The following is a 24,226-nucleotide window of genomic DNA, read 5'->3' as shown; positions in this document are numbered from 1 at the left end:
TAAGTTAATAAAGCTTTATACCGTCGAAAAGTCCCAAGGAGAAAAATGCACCTTTTTATAGTTAATGCTCGGGAATTTCATTCATGAAAATAGTGCTTCCCTTTGTGGGAGGAGTCAGATATATTCATGCGAGTAAAAACGAAAGTAGCACACAAAGCCTTATTTTTTTTGTAATGGAATTGAATTTCGTTATGGCAGTTTAAAATTTACCCGTATGTGATTATATGAAAGGTAATTTTGTATTTTAAGAAATTGAAGAGTGAAATCGATCAATAAAAAGCATCAAAACATAACATACATGGGTATATATTGCCGATTTACGTCTTCCGGAACATTGCCAGGAACATTCAATGTTATGCACAGGTGTTTGAAAGTCGGAATACACATTACAAATATAGTTATTGTTTATTTACATCAAAAAATGGATTTGATTATTACTTTGAATGGTAATGTTATTTATTTATTTTATATCTTGAATATTTATAGCAAAAGAGCAGCTACCGGGATCGTTAAAACTGTCAAAACACGCTTGACGGTGACAAAAAAAATCCAAACACAACATACCTTTACCTTGCAAATTTTGTTTCCGTTGAATAGGATTTATTATAAGATATTTCTTAAAGGATTTAAAAAAAACAACAAAAAAACAGTAATTTTCTTTTAAATTGCGAATCCTATAATCTACATTTTTTACACCAAAAAAAATCGTTTTTCAAAACGCATTTTATAGTTTATATCCATTTCACCTAAGTTTCAAATGTAAAATTATATAGATTAGAATAAATAGAACGTTTCTTTAAGAAGGACAAAGAAAGTTAAAAGTTGTTTTATACTGTTCTCGATTTCAGAATAAATATTGTTTTGTCGGGCTTCCTATGCAGTCATTTTTTACTGAAATAAAAAAATATTCAATATTTCTTCAGGGAAAACAAATAATTTTACAATTGAGACCAGGACTTGTACTAAAAAAAATGTATCTTAGGTTAATAAAAAATGTACTAATGATAATTGGTAACATTTACATTATTATTTCCATTTTATCGATTGATTATTAATAGTTTTACTTTAAAAGTCAAACATCTTAGAAACAAGCATATATCATGTACACAGACAGACCATTTCATTGATTTTCAATACACATTCAATAACCAGATATAAACCCTTTATTGTGTTGATTAGCTTATGAAGAGTCTAACTCAGTGGGATTTTGTTTAGGAGAAACTGGCCTGGTGAAAACCAGACCCATTATCACTTAGTTAAGATAATAATCAGTCTGTCCAGCTGATTTTTACCTGTACACTAGCCTTTTGATGTTTACCTGTGATGAAAATAAACCTTTCAAAACCTTATCTTAAAGTAGATTGTTATCTGTCTTGTGTAACACCTATATACATGTACCTGTAATGCTATGCTGTGTATCTCAGAGATTGTAAACATACAAGCATTTTGGTTAGTTTGATATATTTGTAAATGGATTATACAACAGTTTAATATTTTGGTAAGTTTGAAAAAAACTATTAAACCTTTTTACTAAGAAAATGGAAAAAAATGTTTTTTTACATATTTTTGCTGTTTTTTTTTTAAACTGATCGACAAATAGAAATAATATTTAACATATCAGAAGTTGTGGGTGCTATTAGCCTTGTTAATAATTCAGTCAGTTAAAATCCTTTGTCAATACCGACAAAACCCTGTTGATAACAGGCATAAATGAAACCCTATTGCCCACCAAAAAACCTGATTGGAAAGAATGCTACTTTTAAAAGATACTTTAATGGAAACTAGACCTACACATTAGAAAATATTTTTTAAGAAACATGTATTTTCCTCATTATGATATTGCATATGTATGTGACCCTTAATTGCAATACACTTGTACTTGTAATTTATAACTTACCAATATGTATTTGTAATCCACCAAATTTATATTTGTTTAGTAAATTTGGTAAAGATCTCAAAGGAATTTTAATGCTTTTGTATATATATTTAAAACAAAAAAGAAAGAAAGGATATAATACTTTTTTACAATTAATTGCAATCTATCCATGCTATCTGTGAAATATATTTAATAAAGTCCTTACAATATAGTCATGAGATTTGTACAGGCACTTTGTATTTAAACACCTAAATGAGGTGAGTTTGGTGAAATACACCAAATTTAAAATAAATTGTCAACCTGTATTTCTGTTTTTTCTAATCCTTTAAAAACACTACCTCTAACATGTCTAAGTAAAATATTTCTTACAAATTATCATAACAAGTTTTAAGTTTTGAAAAAATCTTTCAAAAAAATCTGTTAATACTATTCAACCCTGCTGTAAACGTAGAAAAGTTTGACCCAGAGTCCATTTCAAAATATATATGACATAATGTTAGGTCCTAGATCTTATTCAGATATTGAGAATTAGCACGCAAACTAGATTGCTTTACTTTATATAAATAGTTTATGCTAACGCCCTAACTTGGTGAAAAAATAGTGGCAAAAATCCTGGAAAAAACAGATAGTGGAAAGGAAAGGAATCAAGTTAAACAATACAATTAAAAAAATTGTAGACAAGGTTTTTTTTTAATGATAAATTTAGAAAGTGGATTCATATACTTTATTTTATTACACAGTAAAATGATAAGAAAACCAATTGATTTGAAAATGACATTTCTTCAAGCTCTTAAATTTAATTGTGCAGAGTTATTCAAACCTGAATTTAAAATTTGATAACTTGTCTTCAATCCATTAGATGTACCTTTATATATATATAGCTAGCTATATATATTCAGAATAGATATGTTCATAAAAATTTGAAGTGGACAAAAAAATTGAATTGCCTTTGTAATGTAAGATTTGACCTAGACAGTTTTGACATTGACTTTTGTTGTGTCAAAGATCTATTGATTTCCTTTACCTTTTTGACAGAAAACCTACTGACATTTTAATTAATTCACAAGTAGACAAAAACAATTATCCACTGAGTCGTAAAAGGGGAATCATTATTCTGTATAAGAAAATTGGGTCATTGTGGTTTAAATATATATATTATTACATAGATTTTTTACCAAACCCTTGATGAGGAGGTACAAATGGAATATTGTAATTCTTACTGACGTACATGCAGTTTAGTACACGATTTTGTTAGTACATTTTTTGTACACACAATTGAAGAATTACATTAAATCATTAAAGATTTAGCCTGGATAAGTCCTATATAGATTTACTGGTTTCTTTTAGTACTTGTCCTCAATTTTTTACTCATCAAATCAGAACTCGTATCAAGTATACCTACATGGTAGATCAGAAGTACAGTGTTGAGATTAAGCTTAAGCAGATTGGACATGTGGTCATTCAAGTATACAATTTCTGTAAGCTTAGTTTGAACAAAAGTACAAATAGTACAGGAAATTTTTATCTCAGTGTCATGATCTTGACAATAGGGTCACTTGTTAATAATAGTTTTAGCTGACCTTGTCCAAATGCCAAAATATATCCTTTGTCAAAACTTAAAACTGTCATGCAATTGAACCTTTTCTATTTGTGATTTTAAAGCAAAAAGACCCAACTTTATACATATGTCATAGATTACACACAGGTGTAACGAAGGTCATTATCGGTGACAATCTATGGATTAAAAGAAACCTCTGTTGATAGTTATAAATGTATATAAATATGGATATATTAGACCTTGAACAAAGCTAACTTTAATCGTTTGAATTTACTAATTTCATAGATACACAGATATGTTATTATACATTTGAAAAAGATAAATCGTCTTTTTCAACCAGATAAAAAAATGCTTTTAAAATTTATGGGAAAGGCTAACTACGTCATTTTGGTCTCTGGTGGAGAGTTTTCAAATTTAATTTGGCAAATCATACATGATTGTATCATATCTTCTTATTTTTATATTAACATGGAGTTCACATGGAAATATGAAATGTCCCTTTTTATTTCTGTATTATACCTCTTCTGCACTCTAAAGGTGTAAATATCTTGTGACAAAACTTTAGGAAAAATGATGTAAATTTACAGAACATGTTTTAAGGCCATGAAAGTTAAACATAACAGGAAGCACGGGGACTGTCTAGGGTTAAATTTTAACGTTACCATAAATTATGCTGACTAAAGACATGTTTCATAATGTTATTTGTGACATAATGTAACAAACATACCTTGTATGTCTATGTAATATATAACAAGGCACGCGGAAAGTATTTTAGGAAAAGTTCTTTTTGACCGATTAAACTGATTTTGCAAGTTTGTATTTAAAAATTTTGAAAAAATGGGGACTTCATATTCAGTATTCCTACCAAGTATTAATGAACTAATAGTAATAAACATAAGAACATGTAGTTATGTTGTATTTATAATAAGATATAAGCTTGTATACTGTATGATTATAAGAAGTGTTAACAAGACAGCCATTCTTAAAACACGAGCAAACTAAAATGATTTCAATATAAATTTTTACACATAATTTTAAAAATGAGATAGTTTCATGTACAATTATATTATGTAGATAAAAAAGGTAAAAAATGTAAACATGCATTCTTGGATTGCCAACAAAGGCTAAATAAGTCTTTATCTACTAAAAAAAATGGAGAAATTGTTTAAACAAGACCTGAGAGGACAAGAGATTAGCAAGTTATGAAGTGAAAAAAAAATCAACAGGGCAACACACACATACATGTACTACAAGACTCTAAGATCTCTTAAGGCTATACAAAAACATGATTAAAACAACAATATCAGATTTGAATAAAAACGTATTTGTTATCTGAAATTTGAATGAAATACCTTTAGCTAACTGATTTACAAACCCCTGTGTAAAAAGTTGAATACAGATAATAATACTAGGAAAAGCATAATCTTTCTTGCTGATCCTGCTGTTAGGTCTAAAAATGAATTGGAAAATCAGATTTTCATGTCATGCTCTAATACAGTTGTGATTAAATTTTTCAATGCCGTTTTCTAATCGATTTTCTGTAATTATGTAATAGGTGCAGTGCATACATGAGTCATTAAATGTTAGTTGTATTATTGTCATGCCGAGTGGTTGACATGTATCAAAATGTCCGATTGTGTAGCGTTTACATTCCAAAAGGCTAACAGGTGTGCAGGAGTGACAAAATAAAAGATCAAAACATCTTTTCTACATATCTGCATTTTCAGCAAAATTTATTGAATTTAACAATTGCATTCATGAAAATTCATTGTCACAATGTAAAATAGTCTTGGATCAGAGAATTATTTAATTAAATCACTATATGGTTTAATGAAAAAAAATAATAGTATTTTAATTTGCTCTGTCTGCTTTTGAGATGATATTATGACACCTGAATCCTCCGTTTTTTAGCATCGTTGGGTTGCTACCTCACTGACATATACCCCTCATCTTTTTTGATTAATGCTTGAAGTATTATCAATACATGAACTTTAACAATTCACTGTAATAGCCTGGGAACAGTATATATATGTTCCTGTATTAACTAATAATAAATTTTCAGACAGACAAGATGTCAACTAGTTTGACTAGCTTGGAATTTTCCTATATACTGTTAAAAAGCGAGCATCTTTTGAATTGTGTTTACATTTAAGGCTGGGTTATTTTGCATAATCTTTGCAAGTCTAAAGAAATATCAATAAACTGCACCTACAGGTGTGCTCAACCTTAAAAATGTGTTACTTATTTAGGGTAGACATGCAGAAAATGAAATCACATGCTTTTAATATTGAATTAGTGGTTTTGTCTTCAGATTTTAGGACAAAAATTAGAATTAATAGGTAAATCGGATTAAACTTATGTCTGTTTCGTCACACCTGCATAAAAGGATAAATACATAATAGGATTGGACTTAGAATAGATTATATTAATAAATACATACAGCAAACATACCCCAGACTAGGAATTTAAACATATAATATGGACGTTATTTAGTTCATCATTTTCTGGTCTGAAAATCAAACATGACCATAATTTACTGATCAAATATTTGATTAGTGTCTATCGCATAACAATATAAGATGGCAGTTTGGGGTTTGATTTTGAAATGAAGTAAAGGAAATTGCTCTCTTATAATTTCAATGACTTGCTCACTTATATAAGCTAAAATTGTTTTGTTTGGTTATAAATTTCTGAAGAGCAAACTCTTGAGATGATTATGACAGTTATAAGCGTTACATAACTTTATAACATGTGTGGGTCTCCCTTAAGCTATTTTTACATTTAGAATATTTATAACACATTACCTTAATTGAAATAGCCATTAGTAGTAGATAGATAAGTCTAAAGGAGACATTGACAGGTAGAGTATGTTAACCTAATGTCTGTTTAATGCAAAAGGCTTAATTTAGTTCCAACTTCAAATAAAATCTTTACATGTCCTTAAAGCTTAAACAGGCATTCTTAGATTTCATTCCAAGATCATGTAAACAGGCATTCTTAGATTTCATTCCAAGATCATGTATACAAACAAAATATATTGCTTGACCAACTAGTAGGGACCGTTGATAATTGGTATGATTTCTGTATTTGTTGTTCTATATAAGTGCCTACTGAAAAAAAGAAGAAAACTGTAATTGTTTGTTTGGAAACCTGCATTCTAAAATACAAATCAAGTTTTAAAATTGATTATCTCTCACATGCAAAAAACCACATATGATAGTTCCATTATTTTAACCCCTTTTTTGATAAATTTATATATGAGTATTTAGATTTCATACTGACTAACTCATTGGTATACTTTTATTTCTTTCCAGATATGTGACAATGGGCGAGAGATACAAGGGGGGATGGTGGAAGTCTTACCATGGCACCTGGCTGTATGTGTGGAGTCTATTCTTGCTCCAGTTGGCTTCCTCGAGCTCCGCCTTGGTTTTGAGTGACAACTTTAATTTTACACGAGACACATACAATGCAACTATCTACGAAAAAGCACCAGGAAAGACGTATGTCACGTCTTCTCATAAAATGGGAATTACTGTTTCCAACCCATGGCTATCCGTAAATTATAAAATATTTGATGGTGACAATTTAAATGTGTTCAAAGCAGAAGAATATCGGGTTGGTGATTTCTATTTTCTCAGAGTAAGGACACTAACAAGTAGTCATGGGATACTAAATAGAGAGTTGGAAAGTCGATATCATTTAAAAATTAAAGCTGTAGGTAAAATAGAGCCAGGAATAACAAAAACAGCAACATGTGATCTCATTATAAATGTTTTGGATGAGAACGATTTGCATCCATTGTTTGACAAAGAGACATATGATGTATCTGTCGGTGAAAACGCACCAGTACATTCCAGTATAGTACAGGTATCGGCCTCTGATGGAGATATCGGGATTAATGCAGAAATTTATTATAGTTTTATAAAGAAGACAGATTATTTTGCCATTCATCCAACAAGTGGAGTGATAACTGTTACTAAACAGTTGAATTATTTAGTTCAAGCTAAATATGACCTTGAAGTAGAAGCTCAAGATCGGGGACCAAAAACTTTAAGGAATGGTGATTTGAGAAAAGCTTTAGTTCGTATAACTATCACTCCTGCAAATTTCTTTGCACCCCATATAAAAGTAAAGAAATTGCCATTTCATCATATGAAAAATATTGTTGGTACTTCTTTTGCCATATTGACAGTGACCGATTCAGACATAGGAACAAATGGACTTATACAAAGTGTCAAAATTGTATCAGGTGACAAAGACAATCATTTTAAAATTGTTAAAAGTGCCATATCGGATGAGTATTTACTTATCTTAAATCAGTCTGTGATTATTAGTGACAATTCAGTGTCAGATTTAGACTTGACCTTGACAGTTGAAGCAACTGATACTGGTAGTCCTTCAAAAAAATCATCCAAACCAATCAAAATAAACATTGATTTAGGTCTTAATGGAGCTCCTAAATTTATCTCCGATTCTTACCAAGCATCTATTGAGGAGTCGGTACCCATTGACACATCAGTAATCCATTTAAGTGCAACAAAGGACAAATTTAACAGAAATTCAGAAATTATTTACAAAATTGTTGCCGGAAATGATGAAAATTGGTTTTCCATCAATAAAATAACAGGCTTAATAGAAACAAATGGAGATGTTGATGCTGAGGTCAGTTCAGAGGTCATTCTGACGATTTTAGCGAAAGATAAAATCAGTCACCAAACTTCAACAACCAATCTTACTGTCACAATACTAGACTGTAACGATAACCCACCTAAATTTGATATAAAAGAAACTGATATTTCATTTGAGGAAAATCTTACGATTGGTTCAATAGTTTACAAAGTTCATGCTATTGATCCTGACAAAGGTGACAATGGCGTTGTTAGTTACTCTATACGAAATCTCCAAAATGTTCCGTTTGAAATTGATCATTTTACGGGAGAAATAAAAACATCTAAAGTTTTAGATTATGAAACAATGAAAAGAAATTACCCAGTTTACATTGCAGCATCAGACTGGGGCAAACCATTCAAACTAGAATCTTACATCACTTTAAATTTTCATCTACGAAATATTAATGACAACAAACCGCTTTTCGAAAAATCTTCTTGTTCTGGTTACCTGTCCAGAGATGCACCAGTTGATACCTCTGTTACCGTTATAACTGCAGTAGACTTCGACAACAGTATAATAACATACAACATCGAAGAAGGCAATGATGATGGATGCTTTGAATTGATTCCAAGCACTGGTTTGCTGTCTTTGAATTGCTCCCTTTCAGATGACTCAACAGATAAACGTACTCTTAAGATAACAGCATCAGATGGAAAGTTCACATCCGAATCTGTCAAAATTGATATCACCTTGGTAAATAACAAAAGGAACTCTCAGTTAGCAAATTCTGATGCTAATATTGTTTGTGCTTCCACCAATGCCACTATGGAACTCTCAAAACTGATGCAAATCTCCCGCCTTAATAACGAAGGAATAAGTGAACAAATTATAGAAAGCCCAAATCTAAATCTTCAAAACTTTAACGCCCCAATCTTTAACTCGACAAATACACATCATATGAAAGTGGATGAATCTGCTGCAGTGAACACACTTTTAACACAGATTGTGGCTCATGATGACGACAAAGGATATAACGGATTGGTTGTTTATGTCATCGTTGCTGGGGACCCTTATGATCAGTTTACATTGGATTTACATAATGGAAGTTTGTTCATCAGTTCTGCTCTGGATCGTGAAAGTATTGCAAAATATGATTTAGAAATACGGATTACTGATTCTGCCCCTTTGGAATTAAGAAAATCGGCCAGTATGAACATTACTGTTGAAATTATCGATGCAAATGATAACCCACCGATCTTTGAAAAGGAAAAATATGAAACTGAAGTTTCTGAAAGTATTGGATTTAATGCAACTATCTTACAAGTTTTCGCTGAAGATAAAGATGAAGGAGAAAACAGCAGAATTCAGTATTGGATCATGGCAGACATGCCAGAGTTCTTTATTAATCCTGGTAATGGAATAATCACAGTGAAAAAGTCTCTTGATAGGGAGCTTCATGATGTATATTATATCCCAGTGTTAGCTCGTGATCATGGATCACCGTCCCACTCCGCAACTACAACTGTTACCTTAAATATCTTGGATGAGAATGATAATATACCAAAGTTTGTCCCCGAAAATTATGATCTGAAGGTGCGTGAGGATTTACCTGTCGGATCGGTCATTACAACGATCAAAGCCATCGATGATGATGCTGGAGAGAATGGAAAGCTTGCCTATAAACTGGTTCACGGAACTGACGAAATGTTTGAAATAGAGGAAACAACTGGTACTGTACGGATTGCTAAACAATTGGATTTTACGACCAAACAAGTGTATAACATCAGTGCATTTGTATCTGATGGGGGAAATCCACCACTAAAATCGGCATGTTTTATTAATATTGAAGTGATGGATGTAAACGAAAATCTACAACCGCCAAAATTCAAAAATTTCTTTGAAATAGGATATATTAATGAAAATATGCCAATAAGTTCTGTTGTGTTGCAAGTCAAAGCGATAGATCCTGATGCACAACCTGATGAACGGAATCCAGTGGTGTATTCCATTAGAGATGGTAGTGGTCTTGGCAGATTTAAAATTGATTTCAATGGTAAGATAACATGATATAAAACATTATTCCTTGGTATTCAAATCAGTACTTTCATTTGCAATTATCACATGAGCACTTGTTCTTGATAAGGACATTTGTCAACTTCTTTAAACTTAGTCATTTTTACTGATACATGTACATGTATAAGACTGTATGACTATCAGGACCATAAATTTGAAGCAGTTCATCTTACATGTAGGTTAAAATTAATGAGTATTTTTTTGGTTTATGGTATAAAGGTAACTTGATGAAGTCATCAACACTAAACTGACTTTGGTGATAGGTACCATATAATGTATTTATAAAGAAATCTTATATTAATCATACACATGTACAAGTACATCTCTTTGAAACATAACTTGTATTTTAGGCATATTACCTCAAATCGTCATATTGAAATTTTGAGTTTTTTTCTCCTGAAATTTGTTAAGGTTTTGAAATCCACGCATATATATTAGTCTTGTGTTTAAGTACATTTGACACACTTTCATATTATTGATATTTTTACATACATTTTTGTATATGGTAGATGCAGTCCTTACAAATAGTCTGCAAGCTGTTGCAGTCAGCAATAATGGATTTAAGATAAAGATACATGTACAAGAATAAACTAAATATTGGATTAAATAAAACTTGGCAAATAAAATTGGTCAGGTTAAAAAAAGACCATAAACATTTTCATGATTTTGTAAGAAATCTTCACAAAACACTGTAAACAAAAATATATGGTTAAGAAGACTGATTGTTTTGTGAGGTCTTTGCTTTGGTTGATTAAAAAGGCAGATGCAAGGATTTACTGAGATGAAGCTAAAAACCATAAATCACTCTCAGCATGTAAAACCAATGTATAACCATAATATCAAAGTTCTATTTATACATGGCAAAGTTAACTGCGCTTTACTCTGACCTCTTAAATTGTTCTATTTTATCTAGACAGAATGTAACTTTATATGGTTTTGTTTCAAGTTTTAGCCCATAAGATTGGGTTTAACAGATTTCTATTATTTCAATGACCTTTTGATGAGTCAGTTTGAGATTGATATAGTACTGTTGTTAATTAAAGTTATATGCTTGTTCTCAAGTTTTTTCTATTGAAGGAAAATTTTTACAGCAAGACAGATGTTAAAAAAAATATTTATCAAATGGTTAACAAAGAAATCATGTAATTTCAAATTAAGGCTTTCGAAATCTGGTAAAAATATAATATCATGTATATCATGTTTACGTGTATAACTGGAGAGACGAGATAAGTCGTCTCAATGTTCTGGAAAAATGACAGCCATATATAGTGACCAGTCTTTACAAGAAACTTTTTTTTTTAATCTACAGGCCAAAGCTAAATTTTTTTGTCAATTTTAGTTAGATTCTGTTAGCCTGTCATTTACAGGCCTGAAAGCAATGTTACAATTTTACAATCGTGAAGACTAGTACCAGTAAGGGTACAGGAAAAAGATAAACAACAAAAGATTAATTACTTCTGATATACAATAAGGATATATATAGTAAAGTTACATATCATATTTTCACTGTACCCCTGTGTTGAACATTTAGTACAAGTTTCTTGACAATGGTGGTTGTGTTTTCCATTGTAAACATAAAAGTTTTTACATGAGGATGCAAAAGTACAAGCTTAGCTTGACAAATGTGGCTGTGTCCTAAAATGGTAAACATTTAATTGTATGTATATACCTGTATAAGTATACAATAGTAAAGAATGTGTTTATATTGATAATAAAGAAAAGAGAAAGTTATTCCATGTAAACATTATGTAGACATGTAGATGTGACATGCCGAGACACAGGTCACAGTGCATGTTATTAGGTAGGACCAAGTGAGTACAAAGACATGTTTACTAATTAAAGGACTGATAATTAGACATCTTTACCTAAAATCCTATCATATTACAGATACATATACATTGTAAACTTTTTTTTCAGACCTTGTGTCTCAGAAAATGAAACAGAACACTCCCCATTCATAAATCTGCCCTATACTATGACGCTTGACAAGCATGGACAGAGCATGTCTCATTTACAAACCATTCATAAAAGTGTGCAGTATTGCACCATATTAGTTACATAAGTACTTTAAATATTCACAAGTTGAATGGGTTTTATATTTTATAAGTATAGATTTAAACTGTTTGTCTTAATTATAGTCATTTGGACGTAAGATAGAACTAGTGACAAGACATTTTTGTCACTCCCAGTGGGGTTCAGTTTTCTGTGGTGTGTGTACATGTATTTTAAAGAATAGAAGGTCTCAATTTAACTAATTATTTTTTTCAATAAAAGACCTGGACATATAAATTAAAACATCAATAAAAATTAATTTTGTGCAGATACTGGTATAAGAATGATATAACATGTGTATTTTTTAATGTAAGGACTAATTAAAAAAATCAATAAGTTTTGTGACAATAATTTTTTTTTAATTAGAACTTTGTCGTATATTGTCATAAAATTCATTATTTTTTGCACAACAAGAATTTTTTGGAATAAATCAGAATTTTAAGGCACATTTATATAATTCTCAATCTCCCTTAAAGCTCCATTTTAATGGTTTTAATCTTGTACATTTATCATGTTTGTAAATTATTTAAATGTTTGTAAAATTTGAAAAGTGACATAAGGTAAAATGTCAACACTCTTGCTCATACATGTTTGATTAGACATGGGAAAGAGTCATTGTCTACCCTGTGGGGATTTTGTGGTAAACACTAGCAGACTAGGAATATGATATAAAGAAAATTACCTTATTCTTGCCTACCCATGTTTAATGGTTGTTTTTTAAAAATAAGCATGGACCCTTTCCAACTTGATTTTTTATGTGGATGTGACAAATTTAAATGACTAATTGCAATTGCTTTTTTGACTAAACCTCTGGAACCAGCAAATATGTTTTCCAATAAATCCTTGGGATAAGTAATCAAATGTGAAAAAAAAAATCTTATATAGAAGACTCGTAATTTTTCTTAACCAAGAAGACTTGTCCTGCTAGAGCTTGACCAATTTCGATATTTTGCGAGTCATTACTCAATTTTGTCGATTTTGTTTTTTTCCATGAAGTGAGTAATGAGACCATCACATGTATTGTCAGATCACTCGTCCATACCCTAGGATTTACTTTTTTTTATCTTCATTGTAAAGAAATCCGGCTTTAAAACCATAGAAACTATTTTCCATATAAATACAAGGTATAATAGTACTCAATCATGTATAATGAGTTATTATGACAGGGTTAAATCTGAGTTCAGTTCCTCTGTGGGAAAGCAACCTTTGATTTTCTGTGGTAAAAGGACAGAGCCATTAGTAGTTAAATCATTGTATACAACTGTTTTATTGGTTATCTCTGTATAAACTTGTGTTGCTATAACTTTCAGTGTATAAATTATAATTAAGTAAACTGACAGTTACAAGTATATACAATCCTTTTTGTTTTTAGTCCTTATGAGATAAGTTTACTCAGCATTTTTTGTTGAATTGAATTTGTTGTGTCTGACATTCTCTTAAACTTGTGAATGAAGAGCAATTTTAACATCTATTTCTCTTTACCACTCTTAAAATTTAGTAAAATATATATTTCTGTTAGAGTAATTAATACCAGAGTAAATTCTTTTTAATAATTTGTGGAAAAAGGTATTTGATCATGTTGATAGTTCAATCAGACTGTAACAGTTCCCCTTACACAATATTAAAAAAGTCCCTGCCCACAGAATTTCAATACAAAATACCCACTACCTGACTACATATAGTATCGATACATGTTAATCTTACAAACCATTTTTGAAGCCCTGTGCAACTTATTAATTGGGAGGGCTGATGCTCATTGGATTTTCATCAATACAGTAAAATTGCAGCTCTATAAGTATAATGTATCAAGATTTTTTGCTTACATCCTCTCAGAATTATAAAGATACATGTAATATTCAGGTTAAAAACACTGTAGAAATATTCAAAGGTTTTCTTTGTCATATTTTTAATATCTATAATATTACAATTCATTTCACTGTAATCTGCAGTGCAGTGTTAATTACAAATATGGCCATTGAAAGGCTTACATTAGGTTTAATCTTATCACAATACCAATTTATATACCACAATTATTATATATCAGTGAAGTTAATATTAAGATTGATGTAACATATTGTTATGAAACTTCGTAAAACCACAGTCCACAGATGTGTATAACAACCAAGATTAACCGATTTATTATACGTAGGTGTTCCGATGACTGTACTGCCGAGACCCTGTTCATTAGTGTTCAGTAAAAACGTAAAGCAAGGTAGAAATGAAAATGAAAGTAAACAAGGCACCAATATTTTAATCTTTTAAAGGTTACCTTTTGAAAGTAAACACCTTTGCACCAAATTAATGTTTTCTCAGGTAAAGACACATTCAAATTCATTCACGATTTTTTTACCAACTCATTTTTTAAGCAGATAATACCATCCATATGTTAATATGGTATTCATAGGTGTTTATATTAGGTTTATTTTTATTTGAACACACCAAGTATTAAAACTTTATATTTCATGTACAAATGTACCCCTCCTTTTTAAAATCTAAAGGATTGCCTTCTAATTATAAAAAAGATAAATTTGACTTGTCAGATGCGGATGTGTCTGGAGTTAGTGAATTTGGTAGTTCATCTGATAGTTTTAATCAAACATCCCTGTACACCTTCATTGGCTTCATGATTTTGGGGTTATTTTTTAAAAACTTTCAGTAAGTTTGCAAAATAAACAAAGAATTTACATTAGAACCGACTGGTCTAAAATACATGTCTCATTTTCCAGAGCTTAAAAAGTTACAGTCCGCTCGATCTTCATTATTCATGCCTGGAGGTATCAAAAACTTTACTCTTCTTATTATGCTTTATGATAAGTACTTCTAGCTGTTTTGTAGGAAAGATTTTTGTAAATATAAATAAAAGGTGATGTTTAAGGTATATAATATGCCAATAAGATTAAGACATTATAAATGTATAATGTAAATTACACTAAAAAAAATTCCCCAAAATGCACGCATTAATGTCTGTAGACATGATATGTCAAGATCTTAAAATTGCCTGAAGTATAGAAAAGTTGTGAATAAATTGATAGTAGACTATCAAACATCTGCCATCAACACCAAAATCTCCCTTAGGACAGAAAACATTTAGATATAACGTAAGACAACCACTGACCAAGTTCCTTGCTAAATTGACAAGGACAGGAACATGTTTATTTGGAGAACAAACTTTTTGAGTTTTTTATCCTCCTTCACCATGATCATGTTTTAGTATTGATTTTAAAGTGAACAAACCTTAAGGGTACATTTATGAACTGTATGCTGCCAGTGGTGGATCCAGAAGTAGGGTTCCCCCTTTTTTTTGGACGATCAATGCATTTGAATGGGGACACATAGTTGGAACCCCCTTTTTTCCTGGGTAAGGAACCCCCCTTTTCAAAATTGCTGGATCCGCCCCTGGCTGCTGAGATATTAAACATTTGTTCAGACCTCTTAATACTTTACATTCAATGATTAGACACTCTTTATTTCTTAAAATTATTTGATAAGCACCTCCTAAAAATTAAAAGTAACCAACATGCAAAGAAATGAATATTAAATGGACAAGATTGTATATTGTTAAGATGACCATATGTAGGTTATAATATCATAAAATCAAGATGACCGTATTTAGGTAATAAAAGTTAGTGTCAAATATCATAATCTATATCCTTTGTTAAACTTGTTAATTTTCGGCTCTAGTAATCTATGTAAATATAAGGGAAGACCTGTTTGTTTGTAGAGGGAATCGGATGTTATGTGAAACCTGAACATTGGATTGAAGGGTGACTGACTTACAATTAACAACAATTCAGATCATCATGACAAAATTTTCTACCTCAGTGAAATAACAAAAGATTTAAATTGAAGTTTTTGTACCTTAAGGAAAAGAAGTGAAAGATGTTTTTGTTTAAATTTTGTATAACTTCCTTAAGGTACAAAATTTTGGATATTCAAACCAGAGTGGTTTGAATGATAAATATTTCTTTATGTAAATTTCTCATGACTAAAACATGGAAATTTTGATAAGGATATAACAAAATGACCCAATTCCACGAAAACATTGTCCGACCAGGGGCATGAATAATTAGTTGTTAACTAATCAGTTTAATTCACCATTAACTTCCCAGCCTTGGCAGTAATACCAACACAAATTGTACACCCAGCCTTGGCAGTTAATACCAACACAAATTGTACACCATTTGGTGAATACTTTTTAATTTTTATACTGCAGCAAGAATACTAATTCCTGAGATCATGTCTTTATGTACCAAAATTATTATTTTGTGCAATGTGGATTCCAGTGGCGCCACATCAAATTTTATTTTTATGTAAACATTTTAATAGCTATAATCATGATGATGATAATTTTAGCCATTTTCAACTGTGCATCATAAGTATAAAAACATATTAAGTCAATGTCTGAAACATATCAACTTTTTGGAATTTTGCATGGAACTTGAGAAGGGCTTGTTAAACACTGACCATTGACCTAATTTTGTCTATCCAAAAGCCGACTGGCTTGTCCAGTAGGTTCTATTAAAGCTATAGAAGTTCTACAAAACAAAACAAAAACATGTTCATTTCAAACTCTGAGTCTTGTCTCAAATGTTTGCCATGTTTATTCCCATTCAAGGATGTGCAAGTACTAAAGGGTTAAATGAAAAGGTTCTATATTGAATAGAAGGTGTTTGAACTAATATGTACTTCAAATCAGTTTCTTCATCTTCATAGATTTGTGAATGAAATAAAAATCTCATTTCCACTTGAAAACTATCTTGTCATAAATCAGTTGTATTTACTCAATTTATATAAAGATAAGTTTTTGTCATCATGTTTTAATACATTAACAGCTTTGATCTTCCTCACTGGACAAATTTTATGTATGATTTCATTTAAAAAAAAAAAAAATTATGTATATAAAAAAGTATTTTGTAATTCAGATTAGCAGGATTAAATCTTAATGGTGAACCATATTATGTAAACATGTTTATAATTTTCTAGTGAACTTATATTTCATAATCATATAATAATTGAAAGGAGATTTAAGGTTAGATAAAAAATGCAATTTTTTTTTTTCTTCAAAAGAAAATACATGTAGCTAGGAAGTGTTAAAAAAAGTCGCTCATTGTCAATGGTCCTTGTTTCAAAACTCTATTGATGTAAAGCCCACTTACACCCAGGGTATTTCGATCCAAAAACTTAGATAGATCGAAATCCTATGGAGAAATTAATGAAAAGTAGTGATATTTGCTCCGTTGAAATTGGATCTAAATTTCACCTACCCAGCTTTACAAACTTTTTATTAAGTATTCGTTTGGATTCAGATCCCTGTGCGGATTTCTAGTCCAGATCTATGGTGTTACACAATTATGAGAGCAGCTAGCTTTACATAGTTTTTACAAAGTTTGTGATTCGTACGTGTGTCATATTTTAGACAATTCCTATTCCTTATTTAATTGCATTGCAGTTACAGGGCATTTATATTTTAAGTATGTGAGGGTTTCTTCAACATTTCAAAATTCAGATTGGTACCGAAAAAGTATAAATCAAGTCATTATTAACAGTCGAGAGATCTGAAATCAAATTACTGATGTTTATACACTTGTATGTACCGTCCTCTTAACCTTTCAGCCTTGTAAAGTTTAAACCCCAAAAAACAGAAGCTAATTGTATTCACTGAATCAAGCATTCTTGTATTTTTTTAAAAAGAAAACGATCCCCTTAGAGGTATTATATTCTGTCATTAGTTCAGATAGGTGTCTTGTAGGAAGCAAGCGTCTGTATTTATTCAAATCAGTTGTAATTTATACGTTTTTTCCTATTTGGTAGTAAAACTGTTTTATCATGGTTAAATTGATAATTTTCTTTGGTAATCATTAACTTATTTGTTACAGACCAACAGGGGGAATCTAATCTGTTGAGTCATAGATGACTTTCAATCATTTAAAAAGATAAAAGATTGCTCCTAAATGGAAAAAGTTTTAATAATCTTAAAAGTTAGTTTTTTAGGCTAACTTTTAAATGAATCAGCAGGATTTTCTCATTTATTTCAATTTGTCTATATCTTATATAACATTTTGATAAAATATTGGTATTCTATTATCACTCATGCAGACCAATTTAGTTAAAAATATGCAAGTAGATTTCATACTGAAATTTTGACGTTGTGCAAAGCGAAGTGATGGACAGAAAAGCGACATTGCTGCCCCAGTTCATGCTATCGTGAGCCCTGCTGAAGTAAATTAGTTATCAAATTTTATACAAAAGGCCTGAATTATTTTGTTGTTCAGGATTCAAATATTCTATGTAAACAATGATTAAGAAAAAAGAATAAGGAAATTTTTTAACAGCAATGATTTTATTATTTAGGATTCAAATATTGTATTTATTAATGACAAATTTTCCAGGCACAAACAGCAATGATTTTGCAGGTAATGTGAGTTTAGCTTTGGAATCCTGTATATTTAGCAGACGAAGGGTTTTATTATTTTTGTGGTGCTATTATCTTGTCAATTATATTTATACATGTCTGTTTTGTTTTAGCAATATTATTTGCTTTCAGAAAGATTGACATATAATAATCTAGATACTGGTTTATTTCAGGCAAACCCAGCTTAAAACCCTAATCATTATGTTTTATCCTATCCCTGTTTTACCAACCATTAAATTTTCTATGCTATATGTTTTAAGAAAAATGAAGACACGATTCATAATTTGTTTTACTGCCTGGGGCCTCTATTTAAAGATGGTGTTGGATTGTTTATATTAGTAGACTGAAAATTAGAAATATAAAACATTGTATAATTCAAATCTATAATCTACATCTATAGATGTCACAACCAGAAATATGTAGATACCAAAGTTACACATGTACTTTATCAGCTTAATTATGAATGAACAGGCGTTTCAGTCTTTAATATCAGATTCTTCACAGAATTTAATTGAAAAAAGTAGTATTTGATTATAAATGGAATGCACATAAAGGATCATGTCATTCCCGCACTGTTTTGCATTAAGTGTGATAAAAGACACAGAATATACTAACATCTGGTGCTTGTTGTAGCTGTGATAAATACAAGCTGAACAAATTTGTCTTGTTTTTATCAATGATAAGAAATTTGATTTATTTCTTTACATAATTGTAATGTCAAAACACTATCTGATAGGAGATGTTGGCTCTAAAGAGAGTATAGAGTTATGATATTGACAGGTAAAACGTTTCAATTTAAGGTTATCATTCACAATCTGATTAAAATGAAATCTACTGTTGCTCCTGTTTGAAGATATTTCACCATTAAATGATCTGAAGTCCTTGTCACCTTATGACCTACATTAAATTGGATCAATGAAGACAGACCAATGCAAACTTATTGGAAAATCATCAATGACTTATTGGATTTTACTTTTTAAATTATTTATTGTTATTGCACATATCATTTATTAACATGTATTATTTATTTCTAACTGGTACCATTGTATTGGTAGTATCAAAAATCAATATGAAATATTATACAATTATAGCCTTTGTGTGTGAGATTGATAAGTGGATAAGTATATCGACTGAGGGCAAAGTCAGAGGTCAATATATACTCATACAAAGGTTACAATTGTTATATTATTATTGCAAAATAAGCAAGAATTTCCACAGAAATAAAAAGTTTCTCTTCTGATTTTATTTTGTTGTTGGGTTAAAAGTTGTTTTCTCATTGCTTTATTCCTACATCTCCCTTTAATAATAGTAAATATGTTAAAGTCCTGTTGGTGTTACAATGTTTAAATCTGATTACAATTAAAAGACACTTGACGTCACCCCCAGTAATTGGTCAGGTTCAAGGTTCTCATTCTTTAGTCCTTTGTGTGGTGTTTCACAGATTGTGTTGTCTGCTATCATCGTCATTTAGGCATCAATTGTCCTGTTGGTATTTGTCCCATTAATCTCTTGCAGTGTAATGGGCACAAAAGAGTTGGAAAAACAATGTTGTAAATACCATTTCTTTGTGAATGTTGACAATAATAATAAATAGCCCGACAAAGACCAACTTATTCTGTGAAAAAGTTTAATTTCTTTCATAATAAGAATAAGTATTATATAAACATGTTAAATGGTCATCTGAAATTTTTAACTATGAATTAGACAGACCTCTTCAAATCTCAATGATATATCAAAGAACATGAGCAATTTTGTATTAAGTTTTATTCAGTGAATGTAAACCTATGTAAGTTTTTACATGGACTGTCATGTCTTTGTCTGTAATCTCAATTCTTCCATTATTTTGATGCCAGTAAATATGGAAACAGTAGACAGACTTTCCTGCAATAAATATGAAACATGAAATAAGCTAGTTCATAAAAAGCACATGGTAAAGCTATTTTCTGGCTTGTTGAAAAATGTCAAGGTCTGTTTCATGTGGATTGAAATTAATTAATTATGCAAGCTTTAGTAGCAGTTTCCTGTTATATGATGTATACCAATTTACAACTAATTTTCTAATTTTCTATTTTTTTGCACCAATTTTAGTGAATGCACCTGGCACTTAATTTTGGTTTCAGGATGTTCACAGTTTTAGATTTATTTATACAACATGTAGATCTATGCAATATAAACTGTTACATGATGATCTGGGGTGTATATTTGACTGTGCATGCTTAATTATAGTTATTAAAGCAGACAGCAATATTTTGAATAATAGTATCAAAAGCAATTAGATAGTCACTATAAATATAATCTCTAAGTTTAGGTTGAATTTATGAATGAAATATTTACATTTTCCCAACTGTTTTCCAGGAACTATAACCACAGCACAGGTTTTAGACAGGGAATCAGCCACTCATTACTGGTTGTCTGTTTATGCACAAGACCGTGGACTGGTACCCCAACATGCTCGCTTAGATGTATACATCAAAGTTCTGGACGTCAATGACAACATCCCCCAGATGTCACAACCAGTGTACTATATGGAGGTCAAGGAGAATTCTAAACAAGATGTTGTTGTTGGTCTGGTACAAGCTACAGATAAAGATGAAAACCCATCAGAGCAGCTGACATTTTCCATAACAAAAGGAAATGCACAGAAACATTTTCAGATTGATGAACATACAGGTAGGTTTAGAAACGTTTTCAGATTATGAACATACAAATCTCAATCTCAATTGAGATCTCATAGAACATATTTAACCCCATGGCATTTTTGCACCTGTCCCAAGTCAGAAACCTCTGGCCTTTGTTAGTCTTGTATGTTGTATTTTGGTTCATTTATAAGTTTTAGAGTTTAGTGTGATGTCCATTTTTTGCAGAACTAGTATACATTTTTTAAGGGGCCATTCTCCGGGTGAATAATTTTCTCTTGTGTTGAAGATCCCTTGTTGTCCTTCGTAGGGTTGTTGTCGGACACAGTCCCTGTTTCCATTCTAAACTTCATACAGTTAGATTTGTTTTCCTCGTTCAAAGCTTTCTTCAGGAACTGTAAGACAAGCTGTATTTGTAATTATGATTTTTTGGTCAGTGAATAAAAGAAAGTTCTGTTTTATAAATATAGTTTTTCCAGCTGTTATTTTGACATATTTATAACTACGGGGCATCTGACACTTCGTAGGTAGTTTCCTTCTTTGAGGTTGATGCATGTTTATTAAATATAGATGAGTTATTTATTATCTAACACATTTCTAGGGTTCCTTTATACAATTACAACTACAGGCATTCAAAGTTCTTACTTTGCAAAAGTGTTTGGTAAAACACGCGTAAGAAAGATGATAAATTGCAGGCACAATATGTTTTAAGATGAAACTTCAGTTTGGATATAAAATGGATATGTACAATTTAGCTGCCTATAGATTCCTTTGTAAAAAACTATTGAAAAAAATTGAAAAAATCACAACACTCTTCAGAAAAGTTTATGTGCACACATCAACAATTGAGAAATTTCAGGATTTAACAAATTAAAAATCTTTTAAACTTTGTGACATTTTGGTTATCCCAACATTTGCAGAAGTTTATTTATACCTATACACTCTCAAACGTGTCCACCTCACATGTTAATTTCTTTTTAATCTCATATACTTTAAATAACATAATATACCAAGATGGCATTGTGCCTTGTATCGGAGTGAGTGTCACTTGCTGTGGGTGGTATGATATTCCACTTTTTCAAAATCGAAGCCATGTAGATTTTTCTGGTCTATGGAAATTGTTCTGAACATGCATGAAATATTTGCTATTGAATGTAAAACAAGCAACAACCATCCAGCTGTATAATTCTGTATCATATAATACAGATGAAAGTTTTCTTTGTTAGGAATTCTAATTGTTTGGCAAATAAAAAGCATTTTGTAAGATTAATATGACACAATTATCTTCATTAAAGCATACCTTTAGTTACTTTGATATTGGAGCAGTTTTTTCATTTCGTTGAAGTGTTGATGCACACATTCTTTTGTTGCAGCAAATCTCAATAAGAATACATTATTTTGAATTGTATACTTGAGTTTTGTCAGATTTTTAAATGAAACTGACAGACTTTATTACTTCTAGCATATTTATGATAATGAATATTCAATAGGCAGTTGCAAAGTACTGTCATTAACAAAACTGTTTAGTTTGAAGTCTTGTGCTATAAGGAAATAGGTGTGAAATTCTGATTTTGATTTTAGATTTTTTGGTGAGATATGGATACATGCACCTTTCTTAAAATTTTATACTTATATTATTAAAACAAATGCTCAACTTCAATTCGATTAAATCATGTAACACGGGTATCAATATTTTAAAATAAAAAGCAAATATACATACAATGTTAGAATATTTGACTAATTCTAGGCTAATGTTTACACTACCCCCCTTCTTACTTCCTGTCTGTGACACAATTAGGTTTTGGCGGCATTTTATTGAATTTTCTCTTTGTTTATGAATAACTCAAATAAAAAAGTGGATGTTTAGTTAAAGTTAAGGAGCAAAAGGTGACTTTGCTGTTGGTACAATTTTGAAGGATATGAAATATTTTAACTGTTGATAGTCAAAAAGTCTATCTACCAATAAAAGGTGAACTCAGAATGCTTAACATTGCTGATCTCTGAATTATTTGTAAAGTTTAAATATATAGGGTGAACATCAAGTAGGTTACCATTTCAACAACAAGTTTACGTCTAAAAAACTAATCAAGAGTTTGTCTTGTTAAGTCATTAGTTTCTAAAACAATGTAAGACTATCAGTATATTTGCTTTACAAAAAAAAGATTTCTTTCGTTTTTGATTATATTTGTTTTCTATCCTGTCTGTTCATCAAGAAAAATGCAGAGAAAAAAGAAAAACATAATGTTTTATCATTAAATCCGCACTTAAAGTTCAAATATTTAATGCCTGAAATTATTTCAGCAAACACACATCTGATTTGGAGAAGTCTGGAATGGACAAGAATGTTTTATTTTTTTTAATTGACGATAAAATCAAATTGACTTGGGGTGAATTTAAAGGGTTAGAAAGTAAATTTGAAACATGACTTTTTGTATTTTACAATTTATTTCATAGCACAATTTTATTTTTAAATCCGTAGACAAGAGCATCATTTCAGTCTTTTTATATTTATGGAACAAACAGTATTGTGTGAAAGAAGATATAAAATATATATTTTTAAAAATTTTAATGTAACATATTAATCTGACTATAACTAAATGAAATGTAGTCTAAAACCTGTGGTAAAAAAAATTGTCTCCATCTTTCTGACACATGTCATTTAAATGATAACATTTTTTTTTCTTTTTCTTTAGACCACAAACAATTAGTAAAAAATTAAACCTATGTATATAAGGTATTATATCATTTATCTTTATGCTTCACAGGATTTTTCCCTGTTTTGTTATATATTGTAATTTCTGTCTGATGCGGCAGACAGATTATTTGATACGAAGTGTGAATGAAAAAAATATTTACATCTAACTACTTAGATTTTCCGTTGCTGATTTTCGTAAACTGAATTATTCATGAGGATAGATGTTGGATTGAATCCACATCACCAACCTTCAATAGAACCATTGAAAAGTAGAATTTTATGATTGAGTACGAATTCTATCTGTAAAGTT

General features: G+C 30.4%; 1 protein-coding gene across 11 annotated transcripts in view; it reads left to right on the top strand.

The window, feature by feature from the left end:
- The first annotated feature begins 321 nt into the window (after nt 1–321).
- The window catches only part of LOC139485046 (protocadherin Fat 1-like), a 122,755-nt gene continuing 98,850 nt past the window's right edge, over nt 322–24,226 (top strand). For 8 of the 11 annotated variants that reach the window (XM_071269154.1, XM_071269150.1, XM_071269155.1 and 5 more), the window contains exons 1-4: nt 322–446; nt 6,749–10,101; nt 18,563–18,586; nt 20,941–21,255. In XM_071269154.1, coding sequence (XP_071125255.1) covers nt 6,759–10,101; nt 18,563–18,586; nt 20,941–21,255 — 3,682 coding nt within the window. In that variant the 5' untranslated portion in view covers nt 322–446; nt 6,749–6,758. Of the gene's footprint in view, nt 447–1,193; nt 1,499–6,748; nt 10,102–18,562; nt 18,587–20,940; nt 21,256–24,226 lie in introns of those variants that run through there. The other 3 variants (XM_071269148.1, XM_071269151.1, XM_071269152.1) reach the window with 3 other exon arrangements.

The sequence above is a fragment of the Mytilus edulis genome, chromosome 8 (genome assembly GCF_963676685.1).
Source record: "Mytilus edulis chromosome 8, xbMytEdul2.2, whole genome shotgun sequence".
In the NCBI taxonomy this organism is placed as follows: domain Eukaryota; kingdom Metazoa; phylum Mollusca; class Bivalvia; order Mytilida; family Mytilidae; genus Mytilus; species Mytilus edulis.
Note: the sequence above shows the minus strand (reverse complement) of the source record. Positions and strands in the feature narration are given on the sequence as shown.